The 20,493-nt window shown below is 40.4% G+C and overlaps 1 protein-coding gene across 3 annotated transcripts in view; it reads right to left on the bottom strand.

The window, feature by feature from the left end:
- The window catches only part of sh3bgrl2 (SH3 domain binding glutamate-rich protein like 2), a 96,577-nt gene extending 76,375 nt beyond the window's left edge, over window positions 1-20,202 (bottom strand). For all 3 annotated transcript variants that reach the window (XM_063040333.1, XM_063040332.1, XM_063040334.1), the window contains exon 1: window positions 19,916-20,202. In XM_063040333.1, the coding sequence (XP_062896403.1) occupies window positions 19,916-19,960 (45 nt within the window). In that variant the 5' untranslated portion in view covers window positions 19,961-20,202. The remainder of the gene's footprint in view (window positions 1-19,915) is intronic.
- Window positions 20,203-20,493: the final 291 nt, after the last annotated feature.

The raw sequence follows: 20,493 nt of genomic DNA, 5'->3' as shown, positions 1-20,493 counted from the left end.
ACTGAACTAAATTGAACTGGACTTTGTGTCACTTTGAAACTGGTCATTTACCCCTAGACAACGATAGAGCTTGATTAATCTTGTTATCTTAATTCTGTGTACATGTGTGTTTATCATTGCTGAACTGTTGCATTTATTATCTTTTTTTTGATTAGAGTACTGTGTTGCTTGTTTCTTTAATAAAACTTTCTTAGTTCTAGTAATCCAGACTCCAACTGAGTGATCCATTTCTGCTGGTTTGGCAACCCAGTTACGGGGTACGTAACAATCCATTCTCAGCAATTTAGGTTCAGTGTCTTCCCCTCTGCTGTCAGCTTTCTGAACAGTCTATTTGTTATTTATTTTGTAACTTTACAATAATGTCTTTGCACTGTACTGCTACCGCAAAGTAACAGATTTCATGACATTAATCAGTGATAAATCAGATTGTGACGTAAACCTACAGCCCTCTACATACAGTACACCAAGTTCTCTTTACTCCAGCACAGAAGAGAGAAAAAAAGCCTGGCATGGCCATCAAACAGTTCAAAAGTATATTCATTATCAAAGTAAGTATATGTCACCATATACGAAGTACCCTGAGATTCATTTTCTTACAGACATTCTCAGTAGACCAAGTAGTACAATAGAATCAATGAAAGACTACACACACACACACATATAGACTGACAAACAACCAATACGCTAAAGAATATAAACTGTGCAAATACAAAAGAAACAATTAATTAATTAATAATACTGAGAACATGATTTGTAGAGTCCTTGAAAGTGAGTCTGTAGGTTGTTAAGTCAGCTCACTATTGAGGTAAGCAAAGATATCCATGCAGCTCAGGAGCCTGACGGCTGCAGGATCATATCTGTTATTGAACCTGGTGGTGTGGGACTTAAGGCTCCTGTATCTCCTTCCCAATGGCAGCAGCAAGAAAGCATGTCCTGAATGGTGGTGGTCCCTGCTGATTGGTGCAAGACAATGGATTGGGTTGTAGTCATGCTGGAATCAAGCTGCAGATTTCTTCAGGAGCTCCCGCTCCCTATTATCTTGTTGGAAGGGCTCCGGAAGCCCTAGAAAATTGTGCAAATGAATTTTCCACAAAAATTGCGATGGAAACCCAAAAGCAGCAATGCAGAAATTCATCCAGCTTCTGTTTCATTATTACTCCACATTATTGAAAGTTACTCAGTGTTACATTTCCATCATCAACCTGCTTTATTTTGTGTGCTATTCTTTAGTGCTATATCCCATCCCCTCAAAATATCCTGCAGGTTTTAATGATCCTTCAAAATTAAGTATATAGTCAGGCTATGATGAATGTGATTATGAAAGAAAAATGAGATTTTGTTACTCTTGCAAATCCTAAAACAGCAAAAGCTTAATAACTAATAGAAGTTTATTTCAAAATAAAAACAAATGATGCCTGACAAGAGAGCAAAGCAATTGAGGATTTCCCAAAGGAGCATGAAGCTTCCAGCTGGGTTAACTCCACAGCTGAAAATCTAATCAGTACAAGGGAAATTAAGCCATTATGTTTGGTATGACTTGATTCCATATTGATGAGCAGCCATTAGTCAGCAAATGGCCCAATGCTTGCAATGGTATTTATTATAAATGCATGTCAGGCAAACTGGGCTGGAATGTCACAGCCATCAGTATTACATCAGCACTCAAAATGCTTAGCCACACTTCTGATCAAAGAAAAACATTGCTGAAGATTAAATTAAACCAATAATAATTTTAAAATATTAAAATAAATCTTTCTGGCCTTTGAAAAGAAAAGTGAAGGACAACAGGAGTATCTGAACAGACATATTATTGGTCTTTTTTATGAGGTATCCCCTGTACTTAATAAAATGGATGCATGTTCATGGACTTCTGCTGCTGTAGCCCATCCACTTCAAGGCTTGACATGCTGTGCGTTCAGAGATGCTATTCTGCACACCACTGTCGTAACACATGGTTACTTGAGTTACTGTCAACATCCTGTCAGCTAGAACAAGCTTGCCATTCTCCTCTGACCTCTCCCATTAACAAGGTGTTTTTGCCCACAGAACTGCCATTCACTGAATTTTTTTTTTTACTTTTTTTGTTCAGTTCCTGTTGTGCGTGGAAATCCCAGGAGATCAGCAGTTTCTGAGATACTCAAACCACCTCAATGGTCAAAGTCACTTAGATCATATTTCTTTCCCATCTGATGTTTGGTCTGAACAACAAATGAACCTCTTGACCATGTCTGACCTTGACTTGCTGCAACGCGATAGGCCAATTAGATATGTGCATTAATGAGCTGGTATACTAAAAAGTGTACAATTCTGTGTGTATGATGCAAATAATAAAATATTTAAACTACAGATTGGAAGAATTTTGTGGAGACTGCATTAGTAGTGCTTTGAGATGCCAAGTGCAAGTTATTCATATCTCTCCAAAGCATTCAGGAGGGCAAAAATTGCTGGCACTCAGTAGACCATGAGTTTGGTGCTGATTTTAAGGCTTTGATCTTTTCAAAACCTTATCTCAAAAGTATCCGCAAACAACAGGAATTCTGCAGATGCTGGAAATTCAAGCACACACATCAAAGTTGCTGGTGAACGCAGCAGGCCAGGCAGCATCTCTAGGAAGAGGTACAGTCGACGTTCCAGGCCGAGACCCTTCGTCAGGACACAGTGATGTGTGTTTCTCAAAAGTATCCGTTTCTTCACCAGAACTGCTGATTTCAAACAGCCAAGCTTCTTTAAAGCTTGCTGGATGACAATGCCATCATTCCAAGTGGGAAACTGGCAAAGAGTGTTAAGAAAGTCATGGCTTATGAGCCATCAGAAACCATTAAGTGGTAGGATACACACAAGAGAATGCAGATGCTGAAATCTGAAGCAAAGGACAAGCTGCTGGAAGAACTTGGCAGAACAGGCAGCATCTATGAAAGAAAATAGAGGAATTGTACACTTCCCTCCACATATGCTGACTCACGTTCCTCCAGCAGCTTGCACTTTGAGTTAAGTTGTTTAAATGGCTGCTGGAACACTCAGCATTGTCCCTCAGAGGGGAGTCAAAATTTGGTAAGCGGGGGGGGGGGAAGGGAAGGTAAAGTCTGCAGCTTTCCCTCTGTCCAATAGGAGTACAGGGGTCCCCAAATTTGCATGACTGTACCTCACTTGAGAGATTCATTTATTGCTTACACTTGCACCCTCACTTAACCCTTTCCAATTTGTCATCTCTAGTTAAAGCATTGAATATTCCTTCAACTTATGTCTTTGCACTGGATTGTTGCTGCAAAACAACAAATTTTGCGTCATACAGTGATAATAAACCTCATTCTGCCTCTCCACTGCCCTGGAAAGGATTAGGACACTAACTCTGAAAATCCAGAGCCTGGAATTAATATCCTGCAGCTAATCCCATCATAACCAAAGTCTAAAAACTTTAAATAACTATAATTTTCTTACTGATTGGTTTTCATGCTGGGTAAAAAAAACTGCCAAGATGCCTGTCTGAAATTGTAGTTGTGTTATGATACTGAATTATAATCATTCAGTCAAGGTTCAATATTCCTACATAGACACAAGAGACTAATAAATCTATGCCAACTCCCATTCTCCCTCTTAATTCCCGATAGACCTACTCTCCCACAAACACATCAGCTCCCTGTTGAATATTTTTAGCTAATTATGCATAACTTACAGTCATTAATTAATCCAACAGCATACTTCAAGAAGAAAACCAGAGCACCTGGTGAAAACTCACACAATCATAGGGAGAATGTATTTTTTTTGAGGAGATTGAGACATGTAAGGCTCCCCACCCCCATTCTAAAAACTTTCTACAGGAGCACCATCGAGTGTCCTGTTTGGCTGCATCATTGTGTGGTACTGAAGCAGCAAGGCATCGGACCACAAGATCCTGCTGAAGATGTAAAAACCACTGAGGGGATGACAGGGGCCTCCCTGCCCCCTACTTGCAACATGTACCAGGAGCATTACAGAAATAGGGCCAAAGTATTGCTGAGGGTCCCTACCACCTATCCCGCAATCTCTTTGACCCACTACCATCAGGAAGGAAGCATCAGGACTAGGACTGCCTGACTGAATAACAGCTTTTCCTATCAAGCTGTAAGACTCATGAATATCGACCCACCATTAAGGTGTTGTCATTGAAACAGCAACCTGTTTACTATTGTATTGTTTACCTGTATTGAGCATGACATGCATTTTGAATTATATTTTATTAATTTATTTAAATTAATTATTTGGTTTATTTGCTGTGTGTGATACCATACATATCTTGTGGATGCACAGTGGTCTGGAGGAACATTGTTTTGTTGGGTTGTATATATGTGCTGTCAATTAACTATAAACTTGAACTTGAATGTGCAAATTCCACACAGACAGCATGTAGGGTTATGATCAAACCCGGTCCCTGGAACTGTGAAGCAGCAGTAGTCCCTGTTTTACCAGCATAACCACACGTGCACTACCACCACAATCAAGAGGAGCTTCGGAGAGACAATGGCGCCTAACAGCAACTCATTTGCTTGCATCTTCAGACACAGCTCTATTTCCATCTTTAATATCTCTATTTTTCCCTTTCAGGGTTCTTTTGAAGACCCTGACCTGGAGTTACATGCTGACTTTGATTCTTTGTAGGAATGGGACCCGCTCTCCCTAGCAGATTAGCTCACTTTTGGAGTTCCAGGATCCCGTGGCTCTGCAGATGGGCGGACCGAAGGTCGGTGTCTCTGCAGAAATCCGGTGTCGTGGGAGATGGAAGATCGAAAGCAGAGAGCTGGCTGCTGGCTGTGTGCCCAGAGACCCGAGTTCTTTGGGCACAGAACTCGGAAAAAGCGATGCAACAGACTTTCAACATAGTAAATCAGCGAGTTGTTTGTTATGTCTCCCCCTCGTTGTGAAACAGGGCCACCTCTTTTTCCCTTATTAGGGAGAGAGAGCGAGCCTGTGGTTTGTTGAATACTGGGTGAATGAGTAGTCTTTGGAACACGGCAAGTCTGTGTCTTTGCTGCACACTTGAGTACTCGGTGAGGGGTGCCTATGCTTTTTTTTTTGCTGGTGGGGGAGGGGGATTATTGCTTTGCTGCTGCTTACGCATGGGAGGGGGGAGCTGGAGTGGGCTTTGGGGTTCTAATGTTTAACTGTCATTCATTCTTTGGGGGCACTCTGCTGTTTTCCTGGATGGTTGCAAAGAAAAAGTATTTCAGGATGTATACAGTATTGTATACATTTCTGACATCAAATGAAACTTTTGAGATTCCCTCCTAATGAAAGTCAGTGAAAGAATAGCAGCACAATGTTATTTATTTAATGTGGAAAGCATGGGAGGAAGAGAAAACTGGTTTGGTGGGTGGGAAATAACAAATCTCTGAAGTGACACATAACCAAAGAAATTTGGAGACCACTGTTCTTAGGAACAGGGAAAATGAATGTCTTTGTTATTGCGACACCAAAGGGAAGCTGTGTGCATGAAGTTGTATGACTCGTAACAATCTCTAGTTAATGCTTCAAAAAAATTAAGGCCCGAGTATATTGAATTTCAGCTAGTAAAAGCTGAAGAAACAACCCTGTAGATCTACTTTGAATAACAATAAATTGTATTAACAATAAATTGTAACAGTGCGGATCATGCATTTGACTTTAAAAATTAGATTTCAAAATGCAGATACTGTACTATGCTTGGGCAACTGACAAATTTACATTTGCCTGCAGATAAGTCACAAAAAAAAATCAGTCACACAACTGGACTAAAGTCCAGGCAGGGAAAGGACTAAGAAATACTTAACTTTATATGATAATATTTGACTTCAATAATTCAATTTTTGTACAACTTTTTCAAATGATTGGAAGTACCCTATTTAAACAAACAAGGATCACTGGTGGGGGAAACGGTCTCAACTTCAAACTGAATCAAATATCAGACTAAAATAATTCAATCCCCAAACAAAATAGTTTGACAGTAATTCCCCAGTATACACAATACTCCGGACCACACTTACGAGTATTGCGAGCGGCTTTGGGCCTCTTATCTAAGAAAAGTGATGGCACTGGAGAGGATCCAGAGGAGATCCACGAGAATGAGTCCAGGAATGAAAGGGTTAATGTATGAGGAGCATTTGATGTCTCTGGGCCTGTACTTGCTGGAGTTTAGAAGAATGGTGGGGGAGAGAAGAAGACACCTTATTGAAACCAAATGAATATTGAAAAGTTTAGATGAAGTGGTTCTGGAGAAGAAGTTTCCTATAGTGGGTGAGTCTTGGACCAGAAGGGCACAGCCTCAGAATAGATGGAAGTCCATTTAGAACAGAGATGAGAAGGGATTTCTTTAGCCAGAGGGTGGAAAATCTGTGGAATTCATTGTCATGGATGGCTGTGGAGGTCAAGAATACATTGAGTATATATAAAGCGGAGGTTGATAGGTTCTTGGTTCATCAGGGTATCATAGGTTATGGGAAGAAGGCAGGAGAATGGGGTTGAGAGGGATAATAAATTAGCCACAATGGAATGGCGGAGCAAAATGGGCGCCTCAGTGGCATAGCAGTTAGCGCAACGCTATTACAGCATGGAGTTCAGAGTTCAATTCCAGCACCGTTCTGTAAGGAGCCCCTGTACATCCTCCCCATGGGATGGGTGGGTTTTCTGGGGTTCACTGGTTTCCTTCCCAAGTTCAAAGGTGTATCAGGTCGGTTAATTGGTCTTTGTAAATTGTCCTGTGGTTAGGTTAGGGTTAATCAGATTTGCTGATGATTGCTGGGGTGGCATAGCTCAAAGGGCCAGATGGGCTTACTCCATGTTGTATTGCGAAATAAAATAAATCAGACATGGAGCAACTCGATGGGCAGAGTGGCCTAATTCTGTTCCTATGTCTTGTGGTCTAATAATGTGGATCTGTACTTCCAAGCTTCCAATAAGTATATAATCATTCCAATAAACAGTAAAATGCATAGATCATACTTTTACAGTTGCCATCCCTTGGCTTTATTGCAAACGTAATTTTAATTGGATTTCCTAGCAATTAAAGTTCTACTTAAAAATACAAAGTCAATGGCTCAAGAGCTAATGAAATACATGTTCCTCTACAAGTACCTTATATGCACCATTATGCAAAAAGGCAGTCAAATAAAACTGCTCAAGAATCATCAGGATACTGATAATTAAACTTCCCCACCACTGAGCACATTTATATGGAGTGCTGTCACAGGAAAGCAGCATCCATCAAGGAACCCTACCATCCAAGTCATGCTCTCTTCTCACTGCTGCCATCAGGAAGGTGGTACAGGAGCCTCAGGACCCACACCAACAGGTTCAGGAACAGTTACTATTCCTCAACCATCAGGCTCCTGAACGGGGGGGGGGGGGCGGGGGGTGGGGGATAACTTCACTCAACTCAATAATGAACTGTTCCCACAACCTATGGACTCACTTTAAAGGACTCTTCATCTCATGTTCTCAATATTTATTGGTTATTTACATATTTATTATTTTTCTCCTTTTATTCACACAGCATGTTGTCTTTTGCACATTGATTGTTTGTCCATCCGGTTGGGGGTAGTCTTTCATAGATTATATAGTGTTTCTTGTATTCACTGTAAATGCCCTCAAGAAAATGAATCTCAAGGTTGTGTATGGTGACATAAATATAGTTTGATAATAAATTTATGTTGAACTTTGAATGATCAAGGCTCAATCTCACCAAACGGCACAGACACACAAAAATGCAAATAACTAAAATGTTAGTCATTGGTTCAATTCATGTTCCATCATCAGTCCATATTTTGAAGCTTATTGCTGACCTCTGTGTGCACTGCGAAAACAATGAAGTAACCAGATGCCAAATGATTCATATTTTCCATATTAGAAGACTGAACTCCAGCCAGATCAGAATTAAAAAGATATATTTATCTACAACATAATAAATCAGTAAAATCACTTTCTTTGCAGCCTTTTCTCTGATTTCAAGGCAGATCAAGTAAAGAGGCCAAGAAATTTGAAATCAGAGTGCAAACTATGAGGTCCAACTGATGTATTCATCCAGTGAGCTGCAATCAATATGGCAGTCTTTGAAAGTTTTTGAAATAAAGATAGATTGATACTTGATAAGGGGTTAAAATGTCACTGTGGAAGAAAGGAACATAAAGGTTACTGTGATCTTATTAAGTGGTAGTTGGGCGACCTACTACTATATATGTCTGAAGTCTCTATCACGTGGATCGGATTCTGAGATAGCAAGAGTCAAACATAATTTATGGATTGCTGATGATGTAAGCAACTAGATTGTGCAGAGCGATCACCTTCATATTCAGTGATAATAATGAGACAGAAAAATTAAAAAATTAAATTCAACCTGTAAAAGCAATGGGCTCAGTACCATCCACAAAAGCAAATGTAGACAATGAGCTGTCATCAGGAAATAATGATTGGTTCCTCAGCTGGTCCAAGACTGATCCAGTGTGACACTTAGAACCTATCTGGACTGTATAAGTTCTCTGGAGAGCAACAAATAAGAACTTTCTTAAAGTTTTTTTTAAATGTCCACTTTTCAGGATAAAGGCATCACTGCAAGACCAGCATTTCTTTTTACCCATCCCAACCTTGAATACAGCATCTTCCTTCACCATTTCAGGGAATTCAACCAATTGTTGCAACACTCCAGTCCAGAGTAAAATTGGCATACTCCCCCCACCCCCCACAGGTATATAGGAAACCAGTTGGACTTCAGTTTCATGGTTGTCATCATTAAGAGTATTTTCTTAAAAAAGCTGAATATTAGTTGAATGTAAATTTTATGGTTACCTTGCAGGATTTGAATTCTGGATTACTAATCCAGAATTCAAAGGTTTAATTGGCAGAATAATTTAACTGCGTCCTACACCATACTATGCATGTTACTGTTGCTAGTTAAAGATTACAGAAACATGTAGTCAAATATTAATGATCAAAATATTTAATATTATTTTTTATCATTAATACTTGAATATTATTTGATGCATCTACTGGAGTACTCCAGAATACTCCATTAGACCACTTTTTGGCCACCAGTTGTTTGCCATTTGTATTAATAACCTAGAGAAGGGAGCAGAATGAAAAATATCCAGGTTTGCTGATGTCACAAAAATAGATAGGCAAATTATGACAAGGACGTTGTTACTCTGCTCAGGACATTGGGTAGATTAAATGTGGGCAAAACTTAAAAAAATAGCACAGGGTAAGAGGAATCATGTAAATGGAATCTACAAATGAGTGAAGGTGTTCTTGTGTATAAATCACAGAAGGTCAGCAGGTAGGCGCGGCAATCAGTTATTGGGGCAAGTGCCATTTTGTCAAGTAGAGAAGATTTGTTACAATTGTACAGAGTACTGGCGAGTCCACATCTGAAACTACTGCACAAGCTTTGATCCCCTTACCAGTAACACTGGAGGTAGTACAAAAGAGATTCACCAGGGCATTTCCTGGGACGAGAAAACTATTGTTTTAAGAGAGGCTGAACAGGTTGGATCTGAATTCTTTCCTGTTTAAAAATTGAAGGGGTGATCAGATTGAAATGTATAAAACACCCAAGGATACTTAACAGGGCAAAGGTTGAGAAAACACAAGTGGGAGAATCCCCTGCTAGGGGACATAATTTCAAGATAATGGACACATCATTTAAAACGAGAAAAGCCCTTAACTCCGGGTGGAGTCATCAGGACGCTGTCATGATGGGGTTTTTTTTAAGCAGGCTTTCTTATTTTTACAAGGTCGAGTTGCTAGCTCAACACTCAACCCAGCACGGATAGAAAACGTGCAAAGGATCCGGCTGGATTCAAACTTGGGAGCCTTCGCTCCAAAGTCTAGCGCTGATGCCACTACGCCACCAGCCAGCCTCATTTAAAACTAAAGTACATAGAAATTTCTTCACACAGAGAGTAGTGAATCTCTAACTCTCATCCCAAGAATTTTGGAAGCTAGTATTTAAAGTGGGGATAGCTAATATCTTTGAAAGATGAAGGGACAGAAGCCCATGAGGATTTGGCACAGAGGAGACATCAAGGCTGAGGAAGAACAATCATGATCATGTTGAATGACAGGACAGGCTTGAAGACTCTGGTGAGCCACTCTTCCTCCTATTTTCTTGTACAATATTCTAATAGTTCTACCATCTAAACCAGAACACTTACATGAAAATCCTCTGAGTGCAGGAATTTTCATGCAATTAACTTTGTTTATTTATTTATTTATTTTTAAGTGTTTCTTGGAAACCAGCGCTCTCCTTTGCTTATATCACCACTTCACATTGGGTTTTTATTTGAATTTACAAGTGTACATTTTAATAGGTCCACAGTTGAGTTTTAAGTGGCTCTGTTCATGCTGTGTCAAGGAAAGTAATAAATAAATAAAATCAATTTTGATTTTAGTAAATGCATAAAAAGATACACTAATGGAAACATTTACAAAGTGAAATGCTGTGCTTATTGTCTTGTTAGTTGTGATGGAAACAAGATTTCAGGGACATTTATCACCAAAATTTTAACTATAGAATGCATCTTATCCTTCTCACGTAGCAAAAAAAAAGCACAGAAAGCAAGTCAAGATAAAAAATGGTTCTTAAAAAAAATCAATATTGTTAATGCACATAACAGGAGCAGGCGCAGCCCAAATGCCTCCCCTGAGGTTGTTTTCTGCCATTCACTGTCAAGGCTGATCCAATCTCTGCCTCATAGCCACTTCCTGCATTTTCCCTAAACCTCTTAATTGCCTAGCAGTTCAAATATCCATCAAATCCTGCTATAAATATATTCAATGGCTCTGCCTCCTACTGTCTCTGGGGTATTCCAGAAAATTACAATGCTCACAATCAAAATTCCATCTCACCTGTGTCTGAAACAGTTGACTTCTTATTCTGAATAAATACTCCCAGTTCCAGATACATACACCTAATTGCAAGCATCCTGAGGAATTCTTCTCAGAAATGTGCATTTTTCACTAGAATTAGTTCTCATTCTATCCAACCCAATTAAGCAGAACCTCAACATTTAAATAGCAGTCCCTTCTTGTCAACTGGGTGAACTTCGTCTGCACTGCAAGTAATGCAAGTCTTTTTTTCCTTAAATATGAAGACCAAAACTGTATGCAGCAATACAGGTATGGCCTCCTCTGAACCTTAACATTGCATCAGAACCTCCCTACTTGATTACCCAAGCACCTTGCAACAAGTGCCACATTCCATCATCCTTCCCACTTAGTTCCTGTAATACCAATCCTTTGTGTTTCATGCATTGAAACTTCTAAGTCATAAACACAAATTCTGCAGAAGGTGGAAATCTTGAGCAGCACACACAAGATGCTGAAGGAACTCAACAAGCTAGGCAGAATCTGTGGAGGGGAATAAACAGTTGATATTTTCAGTCAAGACCCTTCTCCTCCATAGATGCTGCCTAACTTGCTGAGTTCCTCCAGTGTTCTCTGTGTGCTGCTCAGGACATCCAGAGTCCTTTGTCCTGTGATACTTTGTAGCCCCACTCCCTTTAAGTAGCAATTTGCCCTTTGATTCTTACTTTCAAAATTAATAATTTCCTATTTTCCCCACACTGCATCTGATCTGCCAACTTCTTGGCCATTCACATAATCTGTGTGAATAGACTGTGGCAGGTTATTTATACCCTCTTTGCAATTTGCTAATTTATCTTTATATCATTAGCAAATATCATATTAAAAGATAATGCTATTTTGTAGTTCAGGATGTGAAATAAGTAAACGTCCCAGAGCATTTCAGAATAGTTACAAAGAAAACATTAACAGCTGCCACAGAGATACAGATGAATAAAACTGAGCAAACCCAAGAAGATTTTATTTTTTAAAAAAGGTAGAGAGAAATATGAAATTCAGTGCATTTGCTTCAGAAGGTGGCACAAGCAGGAGACATTTTTAGGAAGATTTGTGTCATGGGGAGTATGGTAATGGCATGGAGGCAGTGTAATGGGAGAAGGGAAGAATATGCCTTAGAGAAGGAATACTAGTTCCCTGAACTGGTCCTAAATGAGCAATGAACAGGAAATTATGACATTCCATGTGACACAGTGCAGCAGTGCTATCAGGAGCCGAGACAGCACAGTAACATACTGTAATTGTAGGACCACTGTCACTCAGTGGTCAAACCTAACCCTGGTTGCTGCCTATGTGAAAGTTGCACATTGTCTCGATGCCCACACTTGTTTCTCTAGGTACTCCGGTTTCCTCCAAAATCACAAGGACATATGGATTAATAACGACATGTGGTCCTGAGTAAAGGAGAATGTGGGAAGAGTAGAATTAAATTAATATAGAACTAATGTTAATGAGCAATTGATGCTCAGGAAGGGGCTGCTTCTGCACTGTATCTCTCTCTGGCACTTTGACTCAAAATAGATGTTAATATGTTTCACTCTAGGGATAACACTTGCTATTTTACAACACCAAAATTAACCAGAGTTATGTAACAAAACTTCAGGGCACATATTTTATAAAAACAAGATAACAGAAGTCTAGGGGAGGTCTAGAACGAGGGGTCACAGTTTGAGGATAGAGGGGAAGCCTTTTAGGACCGAGGTTAGGAAAAACTTCTTCACACAGAGAGTGGTGAATCTGTGGAATTCTCTGCCACAGCAAACTGTTGAGGCCAGTTCATTAGCTATGTTTAAAAGGAAGTTAGATATGGCCCTTGTGGCTACAGGGGTCAGGGGGTATGGAGGGAAGGCTGGGTTCTGAGTTGGATGATCAGCCATGATCATAATAAATGGCGGTGCAGGCTCGAAGGGCCGAATGGCCTACTCCTGCACCTATTTTCTATGTTTCTATGTTTCTAAGTCAGAGTAGCTTTATCAAGCCTAAATTTCCTCTGTTCCTACATATTCAAGTACTTCCCATTACAAAAGGAATGGGTTCATTAGAATTCTTAGCTGCAGGTCAGAAGGCTGTGAGCTAAAACTATTTTCTAGAAATCTGAGTGCATAATTCAATATTGAACCAGTGCAGACCATGACACCATAAAGCCACAAGACATAGGAGCAGAATTAGACTATTCAGCCCACTGATTCATTCAATCAGGGCTAATTTGTTATGCCTCGCAACCCTATTCTCCTGCCTTCTCCTTGTAATCTTTGATACCCTTACTAATCAAAAACCTCTCAACCTCGGTTTTTAATGCACCTAATTACTTGACCTCCACAGCAATTTGTTCCACAGATTCACCACGCTCTGGCTAAAGAAATTCCTTCTCAACTCTGTTCAAGGGGCGCCCATGTATTCTGAGGCTTTGCCCTCTGGTCCTAAACTCTCCCACTACTGGAAACATTCACAGGTGTGAATCAGCATCAAGGTACCCCTTTTCAGATAAGTTGTCAAAATGAGCATTTACTTATTTTTCTTATACACTCTGACTACTTATCAAAGTTCCCAAGTCACAAATTCAAAGAAGACCAGGCCTCTCTTCCCACTGAGCCAAAAGCCTTTTAACCAATATCAATAAAACAGAGACACAAGGAAATCTGCAGATGCTGGAAATTCAAGCAACACACACAAAAACTGCTGGTGGAACGCAGCAGGCCAGGCAGCATCTATAGGAAGAGGTACAGTCGATGTTTCGGGCCGGGACCCTTCGTCAGGACTAACTGAAAGAAGAGATCGTAAGAGATTTGAAAGTGGGAGGGAGAGGGGGAGATCTGAAATGATAGGAGAAGACAGGAGGGGAGGGGTGGATCGAAGAGCTGGAAAGTTGATTGGCAAGAGGGATTGGCAGACTGGAGAAGGGAGAGGATCATGGGCCGGGAAGCCTCACACCCCATCCATTATTTATTTAAAATATTTTTTTATTTTTCCTCCCTTTTTTTCCCTCTCTGTCATTTTTCTCCTTCTATCCCTCTCACCAACTCCTTGCCTGCTCTCCACTCTCCGGGCTCCCCTTCCCCCTTCTCTCTCTCCCCAGGCTTCCCATCCCATGATCCTCTCCCTTCTCCAGTCTGGTATCCCTTTTGCCAACCAACTTTCCAGCTCTTAGCTCCACCCCTCCCGTCCTGTCTTCTCCTATCATTTCGGATCTCCCCCTCCCCCTCCCACTTTCAAATCTCTTACTATCTCTTCTTTCAGGTAGTCCTGACGAAGGGTCCCGGCCCGAAACATCAACTGTACCTCTTCCTATAGATGCTGCCTGGCCTGCTGCGTTCCACCAGCATTTTTTGTGTGCGTTGTTTCAATAAAACGTGAATTTCTTTGTCATTATCACGTTTCTTTTTGTGGCACATTGCAGTGTTACTTCTCTTCATGAAGACAAGAGATTCTGCAGACACTGGAAATCCAGAGTAACATACACAAAATGCTAGAGGAACTCAGCAGGTCAGGCAGCATCTATGGAAGGAAATAAACAAGTGTTTCAGGCTGAGACCTTTCCTCAGGACTGGAGAGGAAGGGGGAAGAAGCCAGAATAAGCTGGAGGAGGTGAAGGAATACAGGCTAGATAGCGATAGGTAAGATCGGGGGGGGGGGGGTGGGAAAGGAGTGGAATGAATGAGAAGCTGCAAGGTACTAGATAGAAAATGTAAAGGGCTGAATAAGAAGGAATCTGATTTGAGAGGAGACTGCACCAAGGGAGAAGGGAAAGTAGGAAGGGCATTAGTGGGAGGTGACAGGTAGGTGAGGAGATGAGAACAGGTAAGTGGAAAATCCGAGTGGGGAATGGAAGAAGACGGAATGGGGAAGGGGAAAATCACCAGAAGTTACAGAAATCGACGCTCATTTCATCAGGTTGGATGCTACCCAGATGGAACATGAGGCGCTGCTGTTTCCTTCATGCTGAATTTGTAATTTGTATTTAACGTCATCGTGAGGTTGAGATATTGCTGGCAACTTTCCGATTATACACTGATGGACTTAGTAATAACAGACTTGACCAGCACACTTCAGAATCTCTATGAAAGCTCTGGTTGTAATAAAAGGTGAACAGAATAATTGCTAGAGAATGGGAAATGGTCATGTGACTTCACATCTATCAATGTGAGATGTTGGTGCTTTTTTCTTCACATACGCTGCCTAGTCTAGTCACTGAATCTTCAGCAATCTTCAGGGATGTTCTTAACAGCTGATACAATATTTGTTTTGAAATTATGTCCTATTTTTGAAATAGGGATTGCGCCAGCAGCATATCATTCAGTAACATCAGAAATTATTTCACCATTGCCCGGCATATCAGCTGCCAAAGTAGTCTCTAATCCTTTAAGGCTGACTTTTTGTTTTAAAAAAGTCATAATGTGAGTGGCTTCTCCTGCTGTGGCGCATGTCAGATTTTGTTCCGTGCCATTTTTGTGAAGTGCTTAGAATAGTTTACAGTAGTAGTCTTCAAATGCGAGCTGCTATTGTATGGCTGAGTAATTTATTAAATTAGGTTCCAGATCATTCTATAGGTTACATCAACACACAAAAAAAAAATCAGATTTGATTTAAAAGAATGGCGGTGCAAGAAACAATTTCCCTTCATTTTTATGCTGTTTTAAGCTATTAAGTATTCTGGCATGCAGTCAAGGAATAACCGCAGGAAAGGGCACATCCATCACTTACCCAGAAGTGATGAATTACGTATTTGGTATATTGCCGCTATAGAATTTTGCATATTATATATGCCATGTCTAATTTTGCATTCAAATGCATAATCTTGCTGGGTAATTGACTATTCTTCTTCCTTGTATCAAACAACATACAAATCTACCTTTCCATACAAATTCAAACTCCAGCAATATCTAATACAGCATCTTTCTGAATCAGCAACAACACTAATCATAATTCATCCACAATGAGACTGCGTCAGGAAGTACAGTGAATGTCAAACTAAAGACCTATTTTATGCTTTCACCTTGTGGTATCAATATCCAAATATAAAACATTTAACTGCCAGAAAATATAATGCACATATTTTTGATTAAAGGTCTGTCACAGTGGTGAAATGTCAGCATGCTGACTCACTGAACTACTCTGCTTGCTTTTATCCTAGCCTCACCCTTGCCAAGGCTAAAACCTTTATTTACATGCTCATATCAAAGCATCACTTTTGCAGTGCCTTCCCTCTGAACTCCTCACAGCAATAACACAGTCCCACATGCTTTAAAATCCATTGTACTCTGAATGACACCTGCTGAGACACATTGAGATATATTGAACCTACTACAAAAGTTTGAATGCTCTGTTAAAAATGTTAAGTATCTACAAAAAAAAGTTATATTGGAGTGACCTTGAAAACAAACATACATCACCAGATACTTGCTGTGCTGAGGTCTCAGTGAAAATACAGAGAAGGAATACATGCTCCTGCAGGTTTCAGAACAAGTACAGTATGCAAGGCAGCTAACACAGCATACAGGGTAATTGCCTTTTTGACTAACAGGTAGGTCATACTTAAACTCTATAAAACCCCAGGCCATAGTGCTGGGTCCCATATCAGAATACTACAGCATGGAAACAAGCTCTCCAGTCCAACTCATCCTGTCGATCATGGTGCTAGTACCATTTGCCCATATCCCTCAAAGCCCTTCCTATCTATGTACTTATCCAAAATGTCTTTTAAATGTTGTTATTGTACCTGCCTCAACTACTTCCCCTGGCAGCTCACTCTACTAGGGACATGCCAATCGATATTTGGGAAATTAAAATCTCCCACCATGACAACCCTGTTATTATTGCACCTTTCCAGAATCTGTCTCCCTATCTGCTCCTCAATGTCCCTGTTACTCTTGGGTGGTTTACAAAAAAAACACCCAGTAGAGTTACTGACCCCATCCTGTTCCTAACTTCCACCCACAAAGGCTCTGTAGACAATCCCTCCATGTCCTCCTCCTGATCAATAGTGCCATGCCCCAACCTCTTTTGCCTCCCTCCCTGTTCTTCCTGAAACATATAGATAGATAGATACATATACTTTATTAATCCCAAGAGAAATTTGGTTTCGTTACAGCCGCACCAACCAAGAATAGAGCGTACATATAGCAATACAAAAAAACCCCAACAATCAAACACCAAAATGCAAACTATGCCAGATGGAAAATAAATCCAGGACCAGTCTATTGGCTCAGGGTGTCTGACCCTCCACGGGAGGAGCTGCACGTTCAGTGGCCACAGGCAGGAATGACCTCCCGTGCCGCCAAGTGTATCACGGTGGAATGTGGCCGAAGTCCAACAGTAAAAAAGTTCAATATCCAGTCTGCAAACATGTTCCTCGATCGTAATATACCCCAGATTGCACCATCCGTTGTTAGCCAGAACAGTAAGCACCCAACTCCTTTACGCTTACCGCTCCCAGTGCACTTCCGGTCAGCCGGAATGGTATTACCCACCAAACTCCTCTTCTTCAAAAGTCTCTGTTGTTTCGACCTGGTCCTCTTTCCTTGGCTTTATGATCCCCTTCTGTGTGTTTTCCTCCGGATTTCAGCAGGGGTGTCCACCACTCTGTTCACTAAGCCGGCCGGTCTTTGTGACCTTGCTTCTGTCCCGCGTGTCGGGATGTAACCATTTCCAGCGCTAAAGAAAACCCAAATAAAACTCTCTCTACCAGCATGTTAGAGAGGGTGCAGCTTCGACGTGTTACCGTGAGAAAAAAAATACAAGAAATAACGTAAATTAAAAAGTAAGAATAGATCTGAACGGCTGTACCAGGCTGCATGCACGACTGCCACATGTTGCCAAGTCTAAACATATTGCCAAGGCTGGAAAATTTTGGTTAAGAGGAGAAAGTGGCTAAACTGGGAATACTCTCTTTGGTACAATGATAACCAAGGAGAGATTTATTTTGGGTACATAAAATATGACATCCACACGGAGTGCTACGGAGGATGTGTTCACCTTAGCAGAGAGGGCAGGAGCTCAAGGCTATCAGTTTAACTAAATGAAAAAAGAAAGGAATTGAGGGAGTGGATTTAAGAGCAATGGGAATCCAAAACTCATTGCCAGAAAGGATTGTGGAGGCCGATATTCCCAACACATTTACAAAATACCTGGACGACCACACTTCCCCTTAACAACTGAATCACAGAATATATGAGGAGGGAGGTCACAATGAAGCTGTTGAATACACCAATTAAAATCACACCTCCAGGACTAAATATGTCTCTGTATTAAACATTACAGGGGAACATGACAGTACTATAGATAGTTCAGAGGAGAATTTTGGATTATTAACTGAGATCCAACTCCTGATACTTTTTGTCCAGCATAGACATAGATGCTCTTTTCAGTGCATTAATATCCAATGTCAATGGAAAGGACACAATTCCCTAAGGAGAGTTGGTAACTATGAGATGTAAAGTTAAGTTAATTGATTGGAAGAATTAGTGGGACTTGCAGATGTAGATCTTAAAAAGAGTGCCTCACAGGGCAATAGAGGTAAAATCTCTCAATGGATTTTAAAAGAATATTGGAAGCATAAAAGTGCCATAACCTCCTGTGGGATTTGGCAAGGACATAATGGGTTAAGTAGCTCACTTTAGTTCTATAAATATTTATAATTCCAATTTCCTTTTAATAGTTTAAGTCTATTTTAAATGTGGTTAAGGACCATTTGTCAACATAAATGCCAAAATGCAAGAAGGGAGTAGTCAACAAGGGTACAGACTCATTTCAAATACAATTAAGCACATTAGAGATATACAGGAATGCACACAGTCTGCATATGCCCATCCAAAAGTGCTCAGATTTAAATTCTTGGGCAGGTCCTCTGCAAAAAAAGTTGCAGTTAAAAATATTATGAAGCAGTGCGATAACACTTGCAAAACACATCAGTATTTATCTCCAAAATGCAGACTCTCCCAAAACACCAGATACTACTTACAGAATTAGTGAATGCATTTTTTAACAATTCATAACATGTTCAATGTGACAGAACAGTACCAAAGTTACAGTATTTGAATCAAGTACGCGGATATTATAAATTTTAACTATTCTAGTATTAAGGCTTAGACAGAGAACGCTATTGACATAAATCTTATCTGCACCATGCAAGCAAAATATCTCACTTCAATAAGAAATAACTTAAAACAATGAAAAATAACCAGACTCATCAGCTTTATTTGCCACATTGTAATAAAATCAAATACTGCAATAAAATGAACAAATAATCGTGGAAATATATATTGAACAATTCATTCCGTATAAGACTGGAGTCCTTCACCTTTGGAATAAAGTTATAAAGTTTATTGCCATGAGTCAGAAACAATGTACATTGGAGTGCGCCATTAGTAGAGATGGGACTCTGTCCTCAGTTTCGCTAAAGACTATTAAGAGTGCGCCCCCCTTCTTTTTAAAAAAAGAAATACATAAACACAGGACAAATTTCTCCAGAACAAATAAGAAGAGTTTGCATGGCAGAGAAAATCTCTACACCGTTCACGCATCGCGCACTTCCTTAAGGATTTCATTTAGAAGAAAAACAAACAGGTCCACCCTCCGCCTCGTTCAGTTACAGTGTTAAATTCGGGGAGGCGAGAGAACATGGAGAGGATGCCGGGCAGGAGCACATATACTTAAAAAATAATCACCCAGTAACTCATTTCAGTGGAAACCTAGAAATCGATCCAGAGCAAATCTAGCAAACGATCCGAAACAACTGGCAATGTCTTAACAAAGTTTTGCCGCGTATGAATGAAAACGCAATTCCCTTGTATCTGTCACATACAACAGCAAGGTTCCAAAGTAGTAAAACGGAAAAGCATTATATTGGAAATAGGTCAAATTATGATACACTACTGACGCAAGGAAATTAATGTTTTTTTTACACGTTTGTCTACCAATTCCATTGAAACGGATGTCCGAATCCCAGGTATAATATTGTTTACTCTGGTTGCTGAAGAGACGCAGAGCTGCAGTAGAAACACGATGGTAACCTTCCACAACGTAAACCAGCTGATACCGCTGCTGGTTTCCTACTCACCGCAATAGAGGCAGAAGAGGAGGCGACGAACACACGAATAACCATCTTCTCAAATCCAGAAAGAAAATCCGCCGATTAAGGAAATAAATAAATCCGTCTCTAAAATAGGTTTAACGCCTGGAATCTAATCGCTGTCTAAACTATGCAGCTGCTACCTACGAATGCATGGAGTGGGAAGCCAGTAAACAGAGACATGCACTTTTCCAATCTCCGTACAGCGCACACCTCCGCCACTCTTCAAGGGATTGCAGCGTTTTCCCTAATTCACAGCTATTCCTGGTCCTAAGCTTCTCGGCCGCGCACTGGATGCTGGGCAATGAAGTCTTTGTCCTCCCCCTTTTAGAAATGGATGCATTTACATGGACTACATTTCCGCGCATGCAGCTCACCGCGCACAGCTCCCTTCTGCAGCAGTGACAGTCGCGGAGAGGGCTTTCTACACTTAAGATATAAACAGAGAATGCTGGAAATACACGGAAGGTTAGACAGCTTTTGGGAGAGACCATGTAAAGTTAATATTTCAGCTGAACAACATATAATGAATTCTGGCACCGCGTTAATAGATTAAATATCCCAAG

The sequence above is a fragment of the Mobula hypostoma genome, chromosome 2 (assembly GCF_963921235.1).
Source record: "Mobula hypostoma chromosome 2, sMobHyp1.1, whole genome shotgun sequence".
NCBI classification, from domain to species: domain Eukaryota; kingdom Metazoa; phylum Chordata; class Chondrichthyes; order Myliobatiformes; family Myliobatidae; genus Mobula; species Mobula hypostoma.
Note: the sequence above shows the minus strand (reverse complement) of the source record. Positions and strands in the feature narration are given on the sequence as shown.